General features: G+C 37.6%; 1 protein-coding gene across 1 annotated transcript in view; it reads left to right on the plus strand.

The window, feature by feature from the left end:
* The first annotated feature begins 2984 nt into the window (after positions 1–2984).
* Slc5a12 (solute carrier family 5 member 12) overlaps positions 2985–24969 on the plus strand; it is a 48821-nt gene continuing 26836 nt past the window's right edge. The window contains exons 1-8 of the mRNA XM_052725353.1: positions 2985–3323; positions 7032–7097; positions 9326–9377; positions 10214–10281; positions 19298–19452; positions 19569–19709; positions 23013–23142; positions 24077–24165. Of these exons, the coding sequence (XP_052581313.1) occupies positions 2985–3323; positions 7032–7097; positions 9326–9377; positions 10214–10281; positions 19298–19452; positions 19569–19709; positions 23013–23142; positions 24077–24165 (1040 nt within the window). The remainder of the gene's footprint in view (positions 3324–7031; positions 7098–9325; positions 9378–10213; positions 10282–19297; positions 19453–19568; positions 19710–23012; positions 23143–24076; positions 24166–24969) is intronic.

The raw sequence follows: 24969 nt of genomic DNA on the forward strand, positions 1-24969 counted from the left end.
TATAATACAATGTTTTTACATTGTATATCTTTATAGAATTTGTTTATATGTCTTATCCTGGCATTCTCTTGCTTCTTGGTCATGTGACAGCACAGTGACCAAGAGCTAACTTTTCTAAGGAAGGCAGGTCCTGACACCTCATTCTTTTATTATCTTTCTACACTGTTCTTTTCCCATCAATATAAGTCCCTGTGTAGGGCAAAGGCAGCTTCAGCTAATCTAACTTTGTTGCTGTGTATGCCATGTATTTGCCTTTGTATACAGTAGGAAGAGGCTTGTAATCTAATCTGTGGCCAACTCCTCTAGCCCACAGAACAGTGTTACAGACCTTTTAAAATTTACTTTGTTTTGGTAATCTTGTTCCTGAGAAGGTATAGGGGCAGATGTTTTTGAGAATATCTCAGAGCCTCATAAAGAGGTCTCTGGTTTCTTTATGTGTGTCATAACCTCCAAGGCATAAGGAAACCTTCAATGAGATAAGGATATCTCCCTAAAAACAAGAGAGTTAATATGCTCAAGACTTTCCTGGGGAATCTTAGAAGCCATACTTTTAGGAGAAGGCATCCAAGATACATAAGACATTTTCCATCATTCCAATGTGCCCCAGTTGTATAAATATTAAAGAGCTCCTCCCCAGGCATGCAACACTTAGAGATCAAAAACAAAAGTTGCATGGTGCCCATCATGTGGCTCAGCTTTGTTGGATCTCTGTCAAGCAGCTGTGCTGGCTTTATGACTTTTGCTTTTCCAGATATGGCTGTGCCACAGTGTCCCATTTATAGCAATCCCATCAACTGTACAAATCTAGGGAAAAATTTAAATAGCTGAACCCAAAGAGGTTAGTGTTGGATAGGAAGTCTTCATGTTTCTTGTAACTGCTGTCAGAACATTCTCACATCTAACAGAGGTCCCCAAAAAGAATTAGGAAATGAGAATATCATCTAGCTGAAACTAATAATGAAAGACTTTCTCAGTCATCTCAAAGCAGAATTAAAAGTTTCTTCTAGCCCGGTGGTGGTGGCACATGCCTTTAATTCCAGCACTTGGGTGAAACAGTGGATCTCTGTAGCTGTAAGTTTTCTCAGGTCCCACCCGGCCCTGCCGGTCCTATGTTGCTTATAAAATAATTACTCAGAGGCTTAACATTTTTTACAAACTGTATGGCTTATGGCAGGCCTCTTGATAGCTAGATCTTACAGTTTAACTCATCCCGTAACTATTTTTTTTTTTTTTTTTTTTTTTTTGGTTTTTCGAGACAGGGTTTCTCTGTGTAGCTTTGCGCCTCTCCTGGAACTCACTTGGTAGCCCAGGCTGGCCTCGAACTCACAGAGATCCGCCTGGCTCTGCCTCCCGAGTGCTGGGATTAAAGGCGTGCGCCACCACCGCCCGGCGATCCCGTAACTATTAATCTATGTATTGCCAGGTGTTCCGTAGCTTTATCTGCATCCCATTATGTGTTGCTCCTAGGATGGCAGTCTGGCCTCCCCCATTCAGCCTTTCTCTTTCCTGTTTCTCTCCTTGGATTTCTTGCCTGCCTCTAAGCTGATGTGCCATAGACTAAAGCAGCTTATTTGTTAACCAATGGGAACAACATATATTCACAGAGTACAGAGAGACATCCCCCAGCACTTTCCCTTTTTAGATATCCCCCAGCAGATGTCTAAGTTCGAGGCCAGCCTGGCTAAAAAAGTGAGTTCCATGACAACCAGGGCTACTCAGAGAAATTTTGTCTTGAGAACACAAACAAACAAACAAAAAGAGTTTCTTCTATTTGACAGAAAGTGTTCTGTCTTTGAACATCATAGATAATTTAACATTTCTCCTGTTGGTCTATGACTACTTTCTACAATGGCTTGTATTGAAAGGGTACAGGAAGTAAACCTTTTGCCTCTGTCTCCAAGAAGTCAGTAATTTGTAGCATCAGACTTTTAGGCACACACAGTCAGGCTGGGGTGGGCAGAAATTGCTGAATATAGATTAGAATAACTGCGTCCAGTTGCCCAAGAGTCTACATAAAGCAGAAGCAGGAAGTTCCTACTGCATCTTCCTTATCCTCTTATTTGACTTGGTCCTAACTCTAACTTAGCCTTTGGATATAAGTATAAGAAACAAGTGACAATGAAGGAGTGAAGGAGAAAATAAAGTGACTACAATGTATCAGTTACTGGTAAATCCATTTTCTGAGTCTGAGAGTCAAGTGAGAAATGATTGTATGTGATTTGTCTGAATACAATTATGGGATTGTATTGTAAATGCAAAGAGTTTTTAGAACAAAAAGGTCAGGAAGTTTGAGATTCGAAGTCTCAGGTTTTATCCCAGTGTTCCAGGGAAAGCTCAGGGGAATGAAATGCTTTGTTAACAGTAACTCAGTTGTGATTGTTGAGCCACGACATGAGCAAAGGTCTCTGGATTGCCAGTTCTTTGCTCTTTACCCTCCACCCCACTGCCCAGGCAATTATAGGTATGCATGCTCCACACTCCCTTAGTCAGGAGGCAGATGCCACTGACAGTGGTGTTTGCATTTTCAGATTCCACTTCAGGAATGGAAAATGCTGAAGTAGTCAAAATTTATCACTTCCATGTTTCTTAATAATGTTTAACTTTTATTTAAAAATATCTAGGAGATAAAAAAAAAAGCATGCTATCTGGCCAATCTACTAACTCTACCCCCAGCTGTTAACTTCAGAACATATCTGAAGTCCTTCTCTGGCATGTGCTTCAGGAGAGGAACAGACAACTTGTGACCAGAGTCAGATTTATATTTCTCATTTTTTTCCCCCTTGGTACCAGTACCACCATCAATTATTTTCACAGTCGTCTTTTGAGAACTTTGAGGATCCTTTAGCATCTGGATATTTACACACGTATAGGTGAGCCTTCAGCTCTTTAGAGAATCACATTCTTCCCTCTGGAAAGAGCATTTGTTGTGGGAAACATCTCCCTGAGCCCTGCTTGAAAGAGACTCTTGCGTTCACTTCTGAGCAATGGAGGTGAAGAACTTCGAAGCTTGGGATTATGTTGTATTTGCAGGCCTCTTCGTCATCTCCTCTGGAATTGGTGTCTTCTTTGCCATAAAGGAGAGAAAGAAAGCAACGTCTCGGGAATTCTTGGTAGGAGGGAGACAAATGAGCTTTGGCCCCGTGGCCCTGTCTCTGACAGCCAGCTTCATGTCAGCTGTCACTGTTCTGGGGACTCCTGCTGAAGTTTACCGCTTCGGAGCATCCTTCCTCCTTTTCATCATTTCATATGCCTTTGTGGTCCTCTGCACATCTGAACTCTTTCTTCCCGTGTTCTACAGATCTGGCATCACAAGCACCTATGAGGTAAGAGACCACCTCCTCCTGGTCCAGTGCCTCGGGAGATGCCACTTACTTTCCACTTGGAGGGTTTTTCTTTTCCTTGGTGGATTGATGTTCCATAAACGCATATAATCCTGACACCAGTAATGGGGTAGTACTTTCAAGGCAATTCAACATGGTTAAAAAGACAGAATGCATTATGGGTGGGGATGCTATGTTTTGTCATTCTGTAGAAGGCAATTAATAATGTTACTCTCACTAGCTATTCCCATGATTTACTGAGGATCAATGTGTAAAATATATACTTTGGAAAAAAAGTGAGAAATATTTATATTTATAATATTTATATTTAGTTGGAAAAAGACAATGAAAAGATATAATCTTTATTATCATTAGCATGGTTGTTCTGAAAGGCAAACAGAATAATGCTATTAACACTGTAATTTTTCAGCTGAGAAAACTGAGATCTAGATAGGTAAGTTAGGCATGTTTTAATACTAAAATAAAAAGCTACTGAGAAGCTAATTTGTATATGATCTTTTTTATGGCCCATCTATCAAACAGTAGATCTCTAATGCTAATTATTACTAAATTCCAATTTTAAGAAGCAAGTAAGAGTATTTTGGAAAAGTGAGAAATATTCTTGTAGGAAGGAATCCCAAAATAATAAAAAATATGTAAATAATTGTAATGAGTGGAAAATAAGACCATGGAATTTTGGCTTTGAAACAGTGCTCAATAAAACCAACATGTTCAAAACTGAATTTTCATGACCAGTATTTAAGAGTGATGATAAAGCAGTTTTTAAGAGAGAAAAAAATCCATAGAATTTCACTGTCAATAAAAACTCTGTAAGTCACAGCAGAAGACTTACAAAAAACTTATTATAAAAAAAATCCTGCTATGAGTGAGTACATACCATGTTTGTCTTTCTGAGTCTGGGTTACCTCACTCATAGCAGGATACTAGACATGAAACAAGGATGACTTGTCTGCTACTCACATCACCAGGGAGGCTACCTGGAAAACAGGACCCCAAGAAAGACACAGGGATCACCCAATGACAGAGAAATGGAATGAGATCTACATGAACAGCCTGGACATGAGTGGGGGTAATGAAAGGCGAGGGTTGAGGGAAAGAGAGCTTGGGGGAGCGGGAGATCCCAGCTGGATCAACAACAGAGAGGGAGAACAAGGAATAGGAGACCATGGTAAATAAAGACCATATGAGAATAGGAAGAAGCAAAGTGCTAGAGAGGCCCACAGAAATCCACAAAGATACCCACACAACAGACTGCTGGCAGTGGTCGAGAGACAGCCCGAACTGACCTACTCTGGTGATGGCATGGCCAAACACCCTAATTGTTGTGCTAGAAACCTCATCCAACTACTGAGGGATCTGGATGCAGAAATCCATGACTAGGTCCCGGGTGGATCTCTGGGAGTCCAATTAGCGAGAATGAGGAGGGTTTATATGAGCGAGAATTGTTGAGACCAAGGTTGGATAAAGCACAGGGACAAATAGCCAAATGAATGGAAACACATGAACTATGAACCAATGGCTGAGGGGTCCCCACTGGATCAGGCCCTCTGAATGGATGAGACAGTTGATTGGCTTGATCTGTTTGGGAGGCACCCAGGCAGTGGGACCAGATCTTGTGCTCATTGCATGAGTTGGCTGTTTGAAACCTGGGGCCTATGCAGGATTGTTTGGCTCGGCCTGGGAGGAGGGGACTAGACCTACCTGGACTGAGTCTACCAGGTTGACCTCAGTCTGTGGGGAAGGCTTTGCCCTGGAGGAGATGGGAATGGGGGGGGGATTGGGGGGAAGGTGAGGGGGACGGGAGGGGGGAGAACAAGGGAATCCGTGGCTGATATGTAGAACTGAATTGTATTGCAAAATAAATTAATAAAAAAAAAAATTGCATGTTAAAAAAAAAAAAATCAGTGAGATGAACTATTGTAAAGTGTTTGTTTAGCCTTCCAAAGCCATTCAGGCAAATGAATACTCTAAAGGAAGTCTTAAGACATACAGAGAGCCTGCCATATCCCAAATGTTCAACATTAATTATCCTGATGCTGAGAAATTGATTTCAGTTGGGAAATTCAACAGGCATAGTCTGAGACACAAACTCAAGAAATAATAGCTAAATTTATGATTAGCTCTAAAAATGTGCACACACACACAACATTAAACAGTAATGTACTTCTGAAAATGCGCACACACACAACATTAAACAGTAATGTACTTCTGAAAATGTACACACACAACATTAAACGTAATGTACTTCTGAAAATGTACACACACACACAACATTAAATGTAATGTACTTCTGAAAATGTACACACACACACAACATTAAACAGTAATGTACTTCTGAAAATGTACCCACACACACAACATTAAACGTAACGTACTTCTGAAAATACACACACATACACAACATTAAACGTAATGTACTTCTGAAAATGCACACACACACAACATTAAACGTAATGTACTTCTGAAAATGCACACACACACAACATTAAACGTAATGTACTTCTCAAAATGCACACACACACAACATTAAACGTAATGTACTTCTGAAAATGCACATGTGGCCTGGGTTTTCCCATCCAAGCGTGAGCATTTGACTGAAGCAGATATTGCTGGGTTTTCTAATTTTGTTCTAGAAATGTTTTGAACGTTCTCAACTCTATGTCCATGTTTCCTCTTGGAATATATGCTATGATTAGCCGTTCATTCCATAAATACTCATAAAGCATTTACTCATCCTGTGTACATCTTCAGGCTTGGAGGATATGCGTTAAACTAATGATCTACCCTCATGGGGCTTCCGTTCCTGCAAGTGAGACTAACAATACATACATAAAACATTTATAACCCAAGGTTGTCTGCACAGCATTTAGCTGTGGACTAAGTACTGTTCTAAGTATTTAACTGTATTAACACAGTCTTTGCTGGCACAAAAATCACAGGGCTCACCTCAGGTAGTAAGAGATAACTTGTTCTGGAGCCAAATTTGAATGAATGTGGCCCTGCAAACACAGAGTTAGGTTACCAAAAGTTCTATGTTTACTTTAAAATGATTGCATGATACGTTTACATGGAGCAACCTGCCTTCTCCAATCCTTGCAACTTGTAACTAGTTTTGGTAAAGTGAATGAGATACTACAAAGGCAATTAAATAAACTGCAAATGCATAACTGAAGAGATTTAATACTCCTTTTAAACTTACATGTTAAATTTAGATACAAACTTGTTTTAAAAGTACTATAGTTAGTCCAGGATACTTTAAAACCGTTAGTACTGTAACAGGAGCACATGAGGATTTTATGTAAAGTACCTGCGAGATTATATTGGGTTTGGCCTGTGCTTTACAAGAACTGGCAGTATGGCCCAGAGGTAAACAGAATAAACTCTAATGTCAACCTGCTTGGCTTTGACAGCCAGTTCTGCCACATGCTAGCAGCATGATAGGAGGAATTTCTTAAGCACTCTGTATTGTCAATAATAAATTCTGTCTTGAAGGATTTCTACAGTGAAGTAGTAGCCATGCTCCTCAAAATGATGATAATGGACTAAACCTTTGAAACTGTAAGAAAGCCACAATTAAATATTTCCTTTTATAAGAGTTGCCATGGTCATGGTGTCTCTTCACACAAATACAAACCTAAACACAACTTTTGTCTAAAACTCACTAACTGCGTGTCTTTCTCTGTTTTCTAGTACTTACAGTTACGATTCAACAAAATAGTTCGCTATGCAGCAACGGTCATCTACATTGTGCAGACGGTGAGAAGGATTGTGGCAGGATTGGGAATTGAGGGTGACAAGAAATAGCTTCAGTTCTGTTTATTTTGATGGGAAGTGCTCTCAACTAAAGGACAGCTTTGATACTAAGAAGTTATTATCTTCTTCTAAAGAAAGCACTTTTAAATGTGTAATTATCTTCAGGTGAATTTACCCAATATAGATTCCATATTTCTGGACTAACAACTAGAAACAAATTGTAAGCTGGGCATGGTAGCCCAGGCTTTTAATCTCAGCATTGTGAGGCAGAGACAGGTGGATCTCCCTGAGTTCATGGATACTCTGGTTTACATAGTGATGTTAACCAGGGCCTTGTATCAAAAAACAAACACACATATAATGAGATACATGTGTATATACATATGTACACACAAATGCATTCATGTATACACATATACATGCAAATACAAATTGTATGTATATTATGAATATATATATATATATATATATATAATAAAAACAAATTGTATCAGAAGTCACAGAGAAAAGATTTTCCTGCAAATTGATTTCATCCTTTCAACCTTTTAAAGATTTAATTATGGAAAGATCTGATAAGTAATTATGTTGTTGTTTTATTTGGAGACAAGTTCTCCCAATGTAACCTAGGCTGGAAATTTTCCTGCCTCTGTATCTCAAGTCCTGGGATCAATTATGCACCACTACACCTGGCTTAATTTTGTAAACTGATAAACTGAGTCACACCAGAAAAACTTACTTTTCTCTAAGCCCCTAGCCTCTACTGCAGTAATTCCTATTAACATACCCGCTTCCTTCTTATGGATTCTTTCCCCACATGGGCTTTGGGATTCTTTAAGCTGCCCAAGCTCATCTGTACACACAAAAGCTGTTTTCTGCTACCCTCCTAGTACCCGCTGCTACAGGATAACCTCCTGCCCTCTTAAAACCCTGCCTCTGCTTGAAGGATTTACCCAAAATAGGAGGCAAATAATGCTTCCCTTTCCAGCTCCTAGCGATGTTTAATTAAATGGTGAGTGCACTACATAAGGTTCCTATCCCAATCAGTCTTACTTTTTTTTTAAGATTCTAATTTAAATACATTTCTCCCTTCTCTTTTTTCCCTCCTAACCCTCCCATATACCCAACCCCATTCTTCTTCTAATTCATTGCCTCTTTTTTTCACTAATTGTTATTGCATGCATATATGCACATGTATATACACATTTATTCCTAAATATACCTTTTAAGTCCATATGATTCTCCTTGAAGGTATGCTTTCAGGGCTGACCATTTGACACTGTACAACCAACTTGTAAAAAGCAATACTTCTTGAACAGCCCATATTTGCATTTTAAAACCTTGGCATTCACAAGGGATTCATATTCATATAGTTCTAGATAATGAAATTCGGTTTAAAATAAAATGGAAGTGAACTAATTTCCACCAGTGAATCAATTGCAATCATCTAAATTAGAGCAAGCTCCGATAATGGCGGCCATCTTCCATGTCAGTCTTCCTCGCATAGTTCCTTCTCAGAGACTTTCCCATCTCTGTTTTAAACTCAGGGTTTGTTTGTTTGTTTGTTGTTTTTGTTGTTGGTGGTTTTGTTTTTGTAGCAAATTGCTGTTGATTTTTATTTCCTCTTTTTATGTCTTTGTATGTGTCCTGTGCATGTGTGTATGTGTGCTCATTTGAATGTGCACAGGTGCACAGGTGTGTGTGTGTAGGTAGAAAAAAACTGATGTCGGGTATCTTCCTGGATTGCTTTTTCATATTATTCTTTAAAACAGGGTGTCTTAATCATTCCCAGACTCACCAATACAACCATACTTCTAGCCAATCTGCTCCAAAGATCCCTCTACCTTCTGAAACTGGGATTGCAAGGAAGCTGCCATGCCTAGCCAGCATTTGTGTGGATTTTGCAGACCCAAACTCAGTCCTCTTGCTTGAGGAAGCCATCCCTCCCGCCCATCAAAGCTTCCAGACTTGCTGTTTATCCTTTAGAAAATACCAAATACAAATACAGCACATTAAAATTAGTAGGAATCTTTAAAATTCAACTCTTTCTTAATCTTATAGGTGAATTCCCCCTATAAATAGAGAGTAAGCCACTTTAAAATAGGACTGTGTGAGAATGAAATGTTTGGTGAAGAGCTGAAGGAAGTAACTTATCCAGAACAAGGTCAATAAAGAGCTTTCTAGGTAGGCTTCCCTCTCATGCCACTTTCTCTCTGTTCCTGTGTCTACACCAGATTCTCTACACAGGAGTCGTGGTCTACGCCCCTGCTCTGGCTCTCAATCAAGGTGAGTTATTGGCATATTTCACCTCAAGATTCCTGAATTCTCAGCTTTGAATATATATTTGATACCTAATGGGAGAGATATCTGAATATCACTACATGTGTGAAGCTCTAAAAATGTACTGAGTACTGAAAATAATATAAACTATTACTTAATAGATTTTGCTTTACAGAGCTGCTTGATTGTGAACAGACAGTTCAATTGCATGTTGTTTGTTTGGGTGTTTCAGGTTTGTTTTTCAATATTTGAAATGATGGCAGATTTGGTATTGTATATTCATAAGTACTAAGTTCATCTGTGTTGAAGACAACTTCATAGAGTAGAAAATCAAAGCACAATAGCAAAAGATGTTTATAATTACATTGAGATGTATAGTTGTTCCTTTCAAAATAATAGATTCCTAGAAATAAAAATAAAGAAAAATAACAAAAATAGAATTTAGCTTTCTCAGTGACGTCTCTCATATTGAAAGAACGTGGTAGTCAAATTAATTGAGCTGTGTTGTTACATTGGGAAGTACTAGTTTCTCAAAAACTTAGCTTCACGGCTATTTCCTATATTGCCTAGAAGTATATCAAATATACACTTAATATTAAAAATTAGCAGCAAGCTCGAAATTCATGCTCTTCCTCCATGCAATGCTTACATATAACCTTACAAATAAATGACAGAAGTAAAAACTTCAAAATTAGCGCAGGTGGCTTCAGATTGCTCAGTAGACATAGTTAAGAAGCAATACCAAAGCTGGACCTAGGATTGAAGATACAGAAGCAGAGGAGGTCAAACTTGTTTTACTTTTCACAGAGAAGTTTGCTTTAATGTTTTTTCTTCTTTTGTAGTGACTGGGTTTGATCTCTGGGGCTCTGTGTTTGCAACAGGAATCGTTTGCACATTCTACTGTAGTCTGGTATGTATAGGGTCATGAAAAAAATATTATGAACTACTTCCTAACATGGGATAAGAGTAAATCTCCAACAAGAGGGCATCTAATTATGGAGGGACTAGCTATTCCAAAACCAAATGAAGACATATTGCCTTTTTCTGATGTAATTTCTTGAGAAAGGCACTATTATTTTCTTTAAAAGTCTTGACAGTGATCATTATAAAGAGTATTTGGGCTCTGAGCTTATTCAGAAGAATAAAGCTCTATTCTTTTGTGGTCCCTGCGATAGCAACTGAGTGTGCAACTATTTCTCTAGGTTTGGGTCATTGCAGGGATCTGAAGTGGCTTGAATTTTGTAACTCACTTTGATTCATGCAATGTAAAAAAGTGTAAAGGCTGTCTGGGGAAAGAATCAAATTTAGGACTATAAAGTAGCCAAATTAAAATCCTAAAATAATAAAGCTTTATTCAGGAGAATAAAAGAGTTGACATCAAGAAAACCATGTCTAATGAGAAATAATTTAGTGAAAGAAATACATTCTTGATCAGAGGATAAGTGACCCTTTGAACTTCAAAAAAACCAACCCATAACATTTATATTTTTTCTGGATATTCTAAGAAAAATGACAAAGTACATGCATGTGAATGATCAAGGACAGTTAACATTTAATACATCTGAGGAATCTGTGGTTACTTTGTCTCTTGCTTATATAAGATAACATATAGTATTTTGATCATATGAATTCTCAGTTTTCAACTAAGCTGTGTGGTACTGTTAGAATGTTTATATAGTTCTGGCAATAAATTTAGATCAGTAATATTTAATGTGCACTTACTTTGTACCCATTTAATACAATTGAAATATTTTATTCTTCTGAATCATCATATAATATTCTGGTTATATTTTACTACTTATTACTAGCTAGGTACATTGTCTATCTGCACAGCAAAGAAGAATAAAACAATTGACATATTATAGCTGGCTATCCATGTATTTGACATTATGCTCATAACACATACCCTTTGTGACATATATCACCATGATACACAATTCAAAATGCTTTTATTTCCCTTTTACATATTGTGGACCCCACCATTTCTCAATGTTGAAACATTTATTTTATTTCTCTCTGCTTTTGTTCTCACAACTATAATTCTTGCATACTTCCTCATACTTTGCTTAAGAAGAGGCTATTCCTCTATCCACCCTGATCATGTATGACAGGTTTGTTGCTCTATTAGAAAGGAAACTAGATTCTAGACATAATTTTTAGATTTGTGGCTGAGATTTCACAGAATATCATAGCCCCCCCAAACATCTTCCACCACTCCTACCCACATAGAAATAATACAACAGTACAATATAGAAAAAATTTAGATGTGTGATCACCAGGAAGGTGTGAACAGTATTGGGCAAGATGGATCAGACTCTCTGTAGGGCAAGCGCATAAGTGTCCTTTTTGGGATTAGTGAGCTTTAGGCTCCTATGGATACCAGCTAAGTTTGGGACTTTCTTATTAAGCTTAGATCTTTTGATGGATCTGATGTGATTCAACTTTAGTAACTCACTTTGATTCATGCATGTAAAAAAAAGTACAAAACATCTCTGGAGAATGAATCTAGCTTAGGACGCTAAAATAACCCAATTAAAATACTAAAATATTATATCATCAGAAATAGAATGTAACAAGGCATCACAAGTGAGGAACAGCAAAACCTCAAATGAGAGCTATTCCTTTCAGGAATACTATATACTGAATTGCAAGATGTTGAATAAAGAGATATGCATAAACTAGTTCGATAATATCTATCATGAATGGTCATGTTACTATTTTAATAAATGGGACACATTTGAAGAGATGAGTGTCATCTTGGACGATACAGCTGAAGAAATAACAGCATGTTTCAGAAAGATAATGAAATTAAAAAAAGAAACAAAAGATATTGATGACAATATGAAATTCAATTTATGTTCAACTGGAGACTAGGGAGAGACTTGGTATATTTACCAAGAATGGAGAAAAGACAATATTTATAAACACTATGTCTTGAAGCATGTTAGAAATGACAAGAGTAGAAATCTATAAGTTTAGCAAGTACCATCTTTAGAGATAAAGAAAAGTCCATCTCTAGGCATGTCAGTGATACCACTGACCAGTGTACATATGGAAGACCTAAAAAAGAGCCTATGCATGAACTCTTCTGGCAGATTTCCTGGCAATTTTTACTATTTATTATAGAAGCTGGAAATAGTGGAATAGTATGTTCAACGATTGAGGGCAAACAACTCTCAAATTACAATTAGGCTTTCAACAAAGCTATCTTTGAGGAACTGAATATCAGTTAATCTGAGTACTTATGACTAACATATTTCCTTAGATTCATCTAAAGGAAATACTGTGGAAAAGCTGGCTGGCTTAAGTAGTGTTGCTGATGATAAGAAAGAAAACACAAACTAATCCAAAAGTTCAAAACACCACCAAAATCTGGTACTTATTGTGAGTGGGAAGGATGCTCAAAATGCTTTAGACTTTTGTGCATTTTAGATTTTGTATTTGGGGTTACTAGCAACTCCATGATAAAATCTATACAAATATTCCAACATTTGTAAGACTCTGAAGTGTGAAACACACCTTTACTAAGCATTCCATACAAAAGATTCACAAGTTTTAGCCTTTGGTAATTGTTGTTTTAGTATGATTTATATGTAAATTTGTCTATTTGTTCTATTTTGTCAATACTTGTTTTCTTGTTCTATTGCTTAGATACATTGAAGATGCTTTATTTAAATTCCACTTTTTCATTTTAGCTGTTTTATTAAATAGATCCTTTTGAAATTTTCTCTTGTATTCATAAAAGTCAAATTTTAAGCAATTTGACAATGTCCCAAATTCAAGATTTTTGAAAGCTTTAAATATGATAGATATCTTCTTAATTCACATGTTATTGTTTCATAATTTGGAAGGGGTCATTTTTCTTAAACCTAAACTCTATATAACAATTTTTATTGGTAAGTTTTTTTTTATTGATCAGTAATTTATTATGATTTTTTTATTCTGCAATACAATTGAGTTCTACATATCAGCCACGGATTCCCTTGTTCTCCCCCGTCCCGACCCCCTCACCTTCCCCCCAGCCAGCCCCCCATTCCCATCTCCTCCAATTGGTAAGTTTTTAATGTTACAAATAATAATATAGAAAAATTAATATTACATAAAAATCAGAGAACAAGGTTTCATGTTTTAACCAACTCTACACCCCAGTCTTTCTTGCACAACCTGTATGCCTAAAACTATCATTTATTAATGTTGACTGACCAAATTCTTGCTTTCAACAGTTCGTTGGACAACAAGCTTGTTAGTGTGGAATTGAAATTATTTCATTAGATGTAGCTGAGTTCTTCATATAATCTCACCTCATCACACATCTGGTGAATCTCTTCTCTATCTAGCCAGGCGAGAGGTGACAATGCTCACCAAAAAGACAATTTATTTATCCAACAGTTGTTGTAGAATATTACTTCAACTACCTAAATATGTGTTACATTTAATGTTGAAGAATATTACTTTAATTATGTTAAGGAATATTATATTTGTTTATGCTGCATTTGTTTAATGATGTAAAGATGTGCTACATTTGTTTTATGCTGCACTTGTTTAATGATGTAAACGTGTTTCCTTGCCTGCCCAAGGCACCTTATTGGTCCAATAAAAAGCTGAACAGCTAATAGTGAGGCAGTAGAGGGATAGTTGGGGCTGGTATATAGAGAGAATAAGTAGAAGAAGGCATCTAGGCTCAAGAGAAGAATGAGAGAAAGAGAACAAGGGAGAAAGAGAGGGAGATACCCAGGGCTAGCCAGCCAGGCAGCCATCAGCCAGGCAGCCATCAGCCGGGCAGCCACCAGCCGGGCAGCCACCAGCCAGCAAACATGGGGTGGGACATACGGAATGAAAGAGAGATTAAAAGTCCCAAGGCAAAATGTAAAGGAAGAGAAACAGGTTAAATTAAGTTATAATAGCTGGAAGGACAAGCCTAAACTAAGGCTGAACATTCATAATTGAACATAAATCTCCATGTCATGATTTGGGAACTGGTTCATGGTCCAAGAAAGCCTGCTACATTTGGCATTCTAACATGGGGCCTGACTTTCCACATAGGGCCTAAGAAAGCTGGGGGGAAAAAGAAAAAGAAAGAAATGGATAGGGCACCTTTAAGAGGCTCTGCTGTACATTGAGCAGTCAAGTAGGTGGGATGCTAAGTAGAAATAGCAAGCTAAGCAGAAATGCCTGCCATCTTGAAGGCATCAGTTTCCTAGAGCTGGGGTGGTTAAATGAAGCTTCAGGTTAAACACTCACGGACCCAAGTGGGACAGAGTCAGCTGCCAGTGCAAATCTACTTAGCAGTTTAATGTTTGGCTCATGAGGTCAGAAAAGGCTAGAGACACTCAGTAAAGACAGGTCCAGATGGGGAAAAAAAACCTCTAAAAAGGTTATAGTGTATTTAAAAACATGTATAGGGTTAAGAAAGAAAAGAAAATGGATATAGACAGTCATAGAAAGAAGTAAATAGTTTATAAGTAAAGTCTTTAAAGAGAGAACAAAGGAATATTAAAGAATAAGACACAAAAAGATGGGAAATAAATAGCAAATCTGGATCTTGTATGGTGTTGTGTTGATTTTGAATTTTTTGAATGCTGATGGGCAAATGACAGCTGCTGAGAGACACTGGATTGTAAAAGGGGCTGCTGAATCAAACCAGCCTAGGTACTTTAGGGATGCTTTAACTTTAAAATGGAATTCAGAAAATTTGTTGTGTTGGGGAAGAGGTTATGCTTTTGTTTCCACAGAAAATGAAAGGATGTGGATTCTTTCAAGGTTAATAGAGAACAGGCTTGATGGAGAGAACTCCTGAAAATCTTGACTACAGACATAAAGAAATAAACAAAGAAAGACTACTGGACAGGTGACATATATATTGATCCCTCTGCATGGGAACAGTTCCGAGACTGGACAACAAATGTTACAACTCGTTTTCCTAGGGCTTGACTGTTATATCAATTTTCTCAGTGTCCTCGACAGATGTCATTGCCTTCAGACAACAGGAAGCAGTCTAGAGAACAAAATGCCCACATTCCCAAGAGATGGAGTGGATGGTTTTGGGTCATTTGGTGGGTTATGGATATTTGTAATCATTTAGGGGGATATAGGATAAAAGAATAACTATTAACTTCATATAGGTTGCATTGGTGTGGATTTTGGTATATAAGTTTTAAATTATTTTTGTTATACTGCATATGTGTTTTTACTCATGTTTGAGTCACTGTGCTTATGCAGCTCATTTAAAAATATAATGTATAATTAAGAAACGCAAATTAGTTGTCATCTATAATAATTAAAGTTGTAGTCATATTAGGTATGTTTTCCAGGTTAAATAGATATATTGTAGATAGGTGATCTTCAAATGCTTCAGAGACCTACAGAATATGGCATTTAAGATACTTGATAACCTAAGGCTTCTAATGACAATGAGACATGTCTGCTCCTGGCAACACCAATCTACTTCATAAAAATATGATGGGTATCAAAGAACCTCCATATGGAATTTGCTTTCATTGGAGCAAAGCTAGCCATTTGGGCAAGAAACTGACCTTGCCTTGACTGCTAAAAGTATGCTGTACAAACTGGGCAAGCGGGGCACAAAGGAAAAAGACTATTGAATTTTGCCAAAACAAACAAACAAAAATGTGGGACATTCCTTCAAAATTCTTGCTTCATAGAGAAGTCTGCCAGATCGTCTAGGCCTGTAGGCTGAAGATGGATGCACCAACATTGCAGATGGATCTTGGGTGACTGTCCAGGGAGCCAGATGTTCCTGTCATTTCTATAGTTTTGGAAGTGGCTTGCATTGTACTTCCTGTTTACTCAGATAATATTATATCCTTCTGGGGTCTTTGATGGCATTGAAGACTAAATAGTTATAGTTACAGTATTCCTTAGTTATTATGGAAGGTAAATTGGGTACAGAACTTTGGACTTATCAATATAGGATAAATAATGGAGTATTTTCTTTGAATTTGCTAAATGCAGATGAACTGGATATTGTGAATATAATTTTTGCTTGATAATTGTTCTAATTGTATATAGTCTTACCATGTCAAAATCAAAACCTTTCTTTTTATTTAGATAAAAGTGGGAACTGTTGTAGAATATTACTTTAACTCTAAAAGATATTTCACATATGTTTATGTTGTAGAATATTACTTTAATTTTATAAAGGTGTGCTACATTTGTTTATGCTGCATTTGTTAATGGCATAAAATGTGTTGCTTTGCCTGCCTAAGGCACTTCATTGGTTGAATAAAAAGCTGAACTACCAATAGCAGAATAGGTAGTAGGAGGAATCTAGACTTGAGAGAAGAGAGAATGAGAGAATGATTGAGAAAGAGAGGTAGACATCTAGGGCCAGCCAGCCAGCTGCCAGTCAGTCAAACATGGAGTAGGACATACATAATGAAAGAAAAGTAAAAAGCCCTGAGGCAAAATGTTGATGAAGAGAAACATGATTTGTAAGAGCTAGTGGGACAAGCCTAAACTAAGTCTGAGCATTCATAATTGATAATAAGCCTCTGTGTCTTGATTCGAGAGCTGGCTCATGGTCCAAGAAAGTCTGCTACAAACAGTGACTTTCATATTGTACTTTTTTTACTCTTGGATCTTGTGGATGCACCACACATGGGAAATAATCAGTGGAAGAAATTTTTAGAAGTGATTTCTGCTATCAAGGTCATTTGCAATTTAGTAGGCTGAACATCATATCTCGTATAACAGAGACTAATTAAATATAGTGAGATGAGAGAGAGAGAGAGAGAGAGAGAGAGAGAGAGAGAGAGAGAGAGAGAGAGAGAGAGGAGTTTTTGCCTACCAAAGAGTCAGATAAGACTTCATAGTTATTACAATCAGGTAAGACCTCACAGTGACTATATTTGACTTTAGAAGGACATTTGACAGTCTGTACACTTGAATGACCCACTGTTGTTCATGTATGTGAGGATCTTATACAGCTAATGATAAGTACTCTGAAAATGGAGGCACTTGATATTTGGACTTCATAGTACTGAAAAATGGAGGTTTGAATCAGAAAGATTTAACATCTTTGTTTGTTTGGTTTTGTTTTTTGATTTTTGAGACAGGGTCTCACTATTTGCTCTGACTGTCCTGGAACAATTTCTGTAGTCCAGGCTGGCCTCAAACTCACAGAGGGCTGCCTGCCTCTGCCTCCCATGTTTTTGTGACAACATGCCTGGTAGGTTTAACAACTTTAAAGAAAATCAAGTCAGTGTTGTATAGGCGATGTGTATGTGGGCTGGGGGAGGGAGATTTATCATTCTTCAAAACATGATTTGAAAAATCATATGTAAACACAATGCTTTTAGTGTGGGACTTAAATGTTTATTTTAAAATTATGTTTTTTTTTTGTTTTTGTTTTTTGTTTGTTTTTTGTTTTTTGTTTTTTGAGACAGGGTTTCTCTGTGTAGCTTTGCGCCTTTCCTGGATCTCGCTCTGTAGACCAGGCTGGCCTCGAACTCACAGAGATCCGCCTGCCTCTGCCTCCCAAGTGCTGGGATTAAAGGCGTGCGCCACCACCGCCCGGCTATGTTTTCATTTTAATTACCAAATAAATGATGGGTTACTCCAGTGTCTCCTTTCTTGTTAAGCTAAAGATAAATATGCCAACTTTTCATAGAAGTTACTGACACTCTGGAGGAGTAACAGGATGATAATTCTACTTTTCAGTGTTAAAAATATCATCTCCTCTCATGTTACTGGCACTTATTCACTTGCAAAACACTTCTTATATGCCACTTTATTTCATCTTTCCCTAATTGCCTTTGTCATGCTCACTGTGGTCCTAGGGGACTCAAGTCATGGGATGCTACAGCAAACTCTCACTTTCCTCCTTCCCTTCTGCACACATTTTCAGCAAGAATTCTACATTAGAATCATGTGTGAAACTTTGAAAAATCAGGAATAGAAGGACCCAATCCTAGCCTCAGTTTATTCAAGATCCTTGGGGAGGAAAATGAGCATTGTTCTCTCCCTGCCCCCTCCACTAAAAGGGAGGCAGATTTGGTATAATCACTGCTTTAACCTCTTGCCCAATAACTATACTAAACTGAACTATTAGATTAATCTTTCTGAAATGCTGTCATATTTTCCTGGCTGTTTAATCACCATCTTGCTCTTAAAACATCTTCCTCCACACATATGTAGAAACTGTTATTTATTTCTTCTTAATTGTTCTCTCTCTGTCTCTCTGTCTCTGTATCTCTGTCTCTCCCTCTCATTTTCTAAAACATGCTATCACTAGTTACATAAAAAGTCTAAAGTTGTCCAACTGGACCTCTATGATTATTAAATTATTTCACTGTCTCCTCATCTGTATTTAATGAATCAGGCAGTATGAGAATCTTATCTCTCAAAGCCATGGAGTTCTTTACATCTCTGCCCTGTTTCAAATCATTGATCATCTTGTACATGGGAAACGAGAATAAACTGGGAACTTTCTGTTCTACCTCCAGACTTGCCGTTCACAGTAGCTGACCAATGGCTATTGTGAAACATGTCATCATATGACTGTCTTTGTTCTTAGGGAATCATTTTAGCAGTCTTATCTAAATCTATCTGCTCTGACTTCCAGAAAATTCATCAACTTGCCTTTTGGTCTATCCACACCTTCCATCTGTATCTCCCAGACTTCTCTCATTTCCTCTGAGACACTTCCTTTTTCCCTCATACTCTCCAGACAGATTCTTATTTAATTTCCAGTTCTCCCATTAAACTTACGAACTCATGGAATTCCAGAGGTGACCTAACCCCTTCACTTACCATTTTGTCATCATATGTTAACTCAGAACATGTCACTTAAAAGATGTTCAGTAACACTCAGGATGAGCTCTGCATGATTCAGTAACAGTGAGACTGGAGTTGGAGGGGTTACAGACCTCATTTTTCAATAACTCATACCATTCTCCCCATTTCAGGGAGGTTTAAAAGCAGTGGTGTGGACAGATGCATTTCAGATGGTTGTCATGATTGTGGGCTTCTTAACAGTTCTCATTCAAGGATCAAATCATGCTGGTGGGTTCCACAATGTATTAGAGCAAGCAAGAAATGGATCCCGGATGAATGTAGTTGAGTATGTGCAATGCTATTTTGTCATCCTTTGTAAAATTTTATTACGTGATTTTATAAAAGGATAACAGCCATACACCAAAGAAATGTCTCTGTTACTCCCTCCTTCTTGTGTCACAGCTTTGATGTAGATCCCCTCAGACGGCACACATTTTGGACAATTACAGTAGGAGGAACTTTTACTTGGCTTGGAATCTATGGAGTGAACCAATCAACCATCCAGAGATGCATCTCTTGCAAAACAGAAAAGCATGCTAAGCTGTAAGTTATTGATTAAGAACAATTTCTATGTTATCGTTTATCTTGGTGAGTCATTGTGTGAGTATGCATGTATGTAAATGAGATAGATAAATGGAAGAGATTTATTTAACCTGTTCAAAGTCTTTGTGTACATTTGTATGTGTGTTTAAGTGTGTATGTATGTATGCATATGAGCGTGGTATATGCAGAAGTATGTGTTGGGGGATAGTAAGTGCATACATGTGGAAGCTAGAGGAGGATGTTGGATGCCTTGATTCATCACTCTCCATCTCAGTTTAATTAATTAATTAACTAATTAAATAATTAATCAATCAGAGACTGGGTTTCTCTGTATAGCCCTAGTTGTCCTAAAGCTCACTATGTAGACCAGGCTGGTCTTGAACTCACAGAAATCTGCCAGCTCTGCCTCCTGAGTGTTGGGTGAAAGGTGTATGCTATCAGGCCCCTCCAGGTCTTATTGCTTTGAGACATGATCTTTCCTTGTAGCTGGAGCTAGCTTGGTGGTCTAGTGATCCTCCAGTCTCTGCCTTTCACAGCTTTGGGTTACATGCACAGCCATGCCTAGCTTTTTACATGAGTGCTAGAATCCAAACAGAGGTCTGCATGCTTGTGAAGCAAGTATTCTCACATGACTTTCCAGCCCTTTCAACAACTATTTCAGTCAAACATGACTATTTCCATCTCAGCATATCCTGCATGGCTTTTTTGCTCAATCAATGTCTGTTTTCATTTACTGAGAAATAAATAGATTAGATTAGGTGCATTGAGTAGGGATGAGGTGCAAATCACATGTTTCTTGCTTATAGTCTCCATGAAGAGATGGCCCTGATCATTTTTTATTCACTGTGTGCTGTCTTCAGTTTTAGTTTATTTTTTATGTGTTAGGAGGTAGATTGAGATACATTTTGACATTTTAAAGCACTTATTTAAAAAAATGGCAACTGATAAATCAGTCAGCTTCACTCAAATATTGTCTGTCTGTGGCACCACTGAAGGATTACAGGGATGGCACTTTTACAGTATGAACACGGAAGTAAAGCAAAGAATACGTGCTGTTGATTACAGCTACATAACCACCTTATTTGCTCATCTTTGTGAGAAGCCCTAGTTCTTTGAGTTGTTTGGAGTCTTCTCATAGGTTTGCCCTAAGCTTCAATTTTTCTAAATTTAGACACTTGGAAAAATGGAACAAAGCAAGCTTCACTTACATTTTCAAATCAAATCAAAGTTCAGTTCCTTCTATATCTGTCTCTCTGCTTCAGGGTTCTTCAGGTCTGGTCTCCATTTTAATTGATTTTAACAGATGTTGCTAACCTTAACATTTCTAAGGAGAGATTTGAGAGCTGTAAAATGTAAGGTAATGTGTCTGTGGCTGCTTCAGCTCTCGCAAGTAGAGCTTATTGTAGGATATGAGAATAGGCACAGCTGGACGGTCTGAGTCCCACTAAAAGTTACAGAACAGCCCACTTTGTAGAGAGAAATCTAAGGCACTTCTCTATTATTTTATAAAACCAGCAAAAAGTCCCAAATTTCACACAAAATGGAATTACAGCCCCAGGGATGCTTCCCATGGTTCTCTGCCCCAGTCCAGTCACTGTGACTATTTATTCACACAATTTAAAAATACTTCAATGTACAATTTCTTATTTTCCCTGAATGAGACATAGGATTGTCTTGAAATAATTCAACCACTTTGTATGTTGAATTCCAGAGTGGGAACTATCATGTCACTGCACACACACACACACACACACACACACACACACACACACACACACACACTCACATGCACACACACACACATACATATACATATATAATGCAAAATGAAGAGAACAAATTCATCATCTATCATTCTATCAAACCACTGGTGATACATGAAAATCTCATGACAGTAAATGATATTAAGCAAGTCTTCCACACAGATGGCCATCACTTTATCAAATAGCTGAACTATTGAAAATGCATGTGACTTTGATCTTAAAATCCATTTAAAATTCAAGTAAAAATCTGGTTTTAGATAAACTAGAGTCAAATATCTACAAAGAAAAGAATCTTTTGGTGAAATAAATAATACCCTTCTTCTTTCCTTTTAATATACTTATTTAGTTTTGAAATCAGGTCAGTTTATTCCAGAACAGCCTTAGACTTCTGGGGACAAGAATTCATTCTCCTCAGACTCCTGAATTGTTAGCATAATAGGTGTTTGCCATGTGCCAGTTATTACTTTCTCTTGTGATATGTTGAATTTCTGGTTCCTAAAAAATTAGTAAATGAAAGTTGGTAACTATATCTTTCTCATCATTTTTAAAACACCAAGAGTAACACATTGTGCTTCTTACATGCTTGTCATTTATTAAAAAATCTAATGCTTAAGGAGGGCCATTCTCTTGTGTATATGCAGAAACACACAGACACTCATATATTGGAATAATATGTGCATGTGAGCATGTGCATACACATATATGCATATGCCTTTTCATGTGTCTCAAAACATCACTTCATGCTGCCATGAAAGAAATGTGTGTTCTTACATTTGAATGTGGAATCATCTTCAAACTGTGACTAGATTTTTTTTAAAATGGGCAGTCTAAATCTCACCACAGTGAAATTTTATTTTATCAGCACAATGTAAGGATACCTATTTTAAAGCCTTCTTTCAGATTAGGAATATGAGTAAAATCTTGAAATTCAAATGCCTGCATGAAAGCAAAGTAACGTATAGGACCTTGAAAGAGGACCCAGCTGTAATTGTGCTTGTTTACTGGAGAATAGTGTTAACTTCTTCAAATAATGTGTAAGATGATCTTAACTTTTATTCTTCCTATTATCTTTAAAATACTTGACTTTAACTTTCATCTGCCCTCATCTCCAAAGCAACTATAACCAATACTTGTCTATTTTTATGTTATTTTATTATTATCTTCCTGGAAGAAGTTATTAAAATGTAATTTGACTTTTGTTTGAGAGCTTCATTAATTTAGTGGAGGTGGGGAATCACTTAAAGTTATGTAATAGGGATGATCAGCATGTAAAATTTTATACAAGAAAATAGGTCATATACCACACATATTACAGTTTTGGCAAAAAAAAAAAACCCTTTTCAAAGGAAAATCCATTTAAATCTTAGCTTATTCAAATTTTCGATTATTCTAAAAAGTGTAATGACTCCTTTAATGTGATATTATACAGTGTAATGCTTCCAAAAGCTAGAGAGTGAGTCCTCCTCCGGTCTTTAGTCATGAACTTCCCCTGCTACAGTGTGGCAAACAGCTTACCGACCAGCCTTTGTCCCTCTTCCAGTGCCTTGTACTTCAACTTGTTGGGTCTCTGGATGATTGTGGTGTGCGCTGTCTTCTCTGGTCTGATCATGTACTCAAACTTCAAAGACTGTGACCCTTGGACTTCTGGAGTTATTTCAGCACCAGACCAGGTATGCACATTCTTGGTTTTACAGCAGAATGTCTGGATTATGCTGAGTAGAAATGGTGAGGTCTTTACTCTGTCTGGGCCTTCACTCACTTGCCAAGCACAAGCTTCTGGTTTCTTACCTGAACTCCTGGGTGACACCACACAGTGCATCTAATATGTAGAAGTGGGTCAACAGGAAAAGGACACTTCCCTTTGTTCATGAAGACAAAGTCTGAAAACAGGCCAGCACTAACTAGAAAGTCAGCTCGAACCCATGGCTTTGGCTGTTGATGATACTTGATACTCCTTTTCTAAGTAGTCTGGATTGATTAATGTTTCTTTAATTGAAAAGTGGACAAAAATGAGCACAATGTTATGTTCTTGGAATTAGAGCCTTTAAAAGTGGGGCCAGATGGATCAGGAGTGTAAGGCTAGCATTGGTTACATAGTGAATTTGAGAGGTTACCATGGTCATGTTTCAAAAACACAAAAATTAAACAAAGTAACATTAAATAAATAAAATTGAACAAATAATTCTTATTCTCACAATGCCTATTATCACATATTCCCAGCATAGCACAAATATATCATGAAAGCATAGAATGCAAGATGTGGTTTTGAAAACTCAGAGACAGTATGCTCATGGGAAGCATTCACTCCCCCTTTCTCTCCATATGAATTCAGCTATGCCACATTGCCATGTCTACTCTTCTTTCTCACAAGCTACCTATACCTAGATCCCCTGAAAGACATATGTTAAGGATGGGTTCTTAGAATTTAATTATAAATTCAATGAAAATAGATAAGTAAAATCCACACATTGAAGACACTGGGAAGTAAGTTTCTCATCTCCTTTTGTGGGAATCGATATTCCAACATTTCAGACATTGCTGTGGTAACAATTAATACACCCCTTCTCTCTCCTCCCTCCTTTATCTCTGTCTCTTTTCTTTTAGTTGATGCCATATTTCGTCATGGAGATATTTGCCACTATGCCAGGGCTGCCGGGACTTTTTGTGGCTTGTGCCTTCAGTGGAACTCTGAGGTTAGTATGTTGACAAGTTGAAGATGGTAATGATGGTGGTGGTAGTGGTGATGACGAACCAATGGAAATGATGACAGTCACAATCAGCTGTCTACTGAGCTCTTGCTGAGTGCTGATTGGCCTACTGTAATGCTGTATTTCTCATTGATCACTGGTACCACACCATATGTGAAGAAGAATCTTTACTCACATTCTCACCAGTTTGCAGATAAGGAAACAGACTTAATAAGGATGAGGGATACAACTAACTTATAGTAAGTAAACTGTGTAGGCCTGAGGCAGGTGTATTTTTAACTAATACTTTAAAACTTACTGGTTATTGTTTCAACTTTGTCTATATTCATTCCATCGTAAAAGACCCAAGAGATTTCATTGTTCCAGCATTGACCAAAAGCCTAAAGTCTCCCCATTACAGTCAAGGCAAACTCAGTAGTGAGTACGTGAAAAAAAAATCAAAAAGAAAATTCTAAACTTTCAAATTCTGGTAGCACACAATAAAGGGGGTAACTGGCCAGAGCCAAGATTAAGATCCAGAACTGCAGGCATTAAATCTAATGTTCCATGTCTTCTATCAGGGGAGCATCAGAGTGGAAGATGGACTCCTAAGGTGTGAGAAGTCCTGACTCTGTGTCCTTGCTGTTGCAGTTCACATGGCCAATGCCTCAAGCTGGCTTTTCCAGCTGCTCATAGCTTATTCCAATGACCAGTGCATGCTGCTGTCTTTTCTGTCATCCTTGAGTCTCCATTGCAGCTTCAACTCAACTGCTATGACTCCATTACATTGTCCTATAAAGCATTATTTCC

Source organism: Peromyscus californicus, unplaced genomic scaffold, assembly GCF_007827085.1.
Source record: "Peromyscus californicus insignis strain IS unplaced genomic scaffold, ASM782708v3 Scaffold_7__1_contigs__length_154581171, whole genome shotgun sequence".
NCBI classification, from domain to species: Eukaryota; Metazoa; Chordata; class Mammalia; order Rodentia; family Cricetidae; genus Peromyscus; species Peromyscus californicus.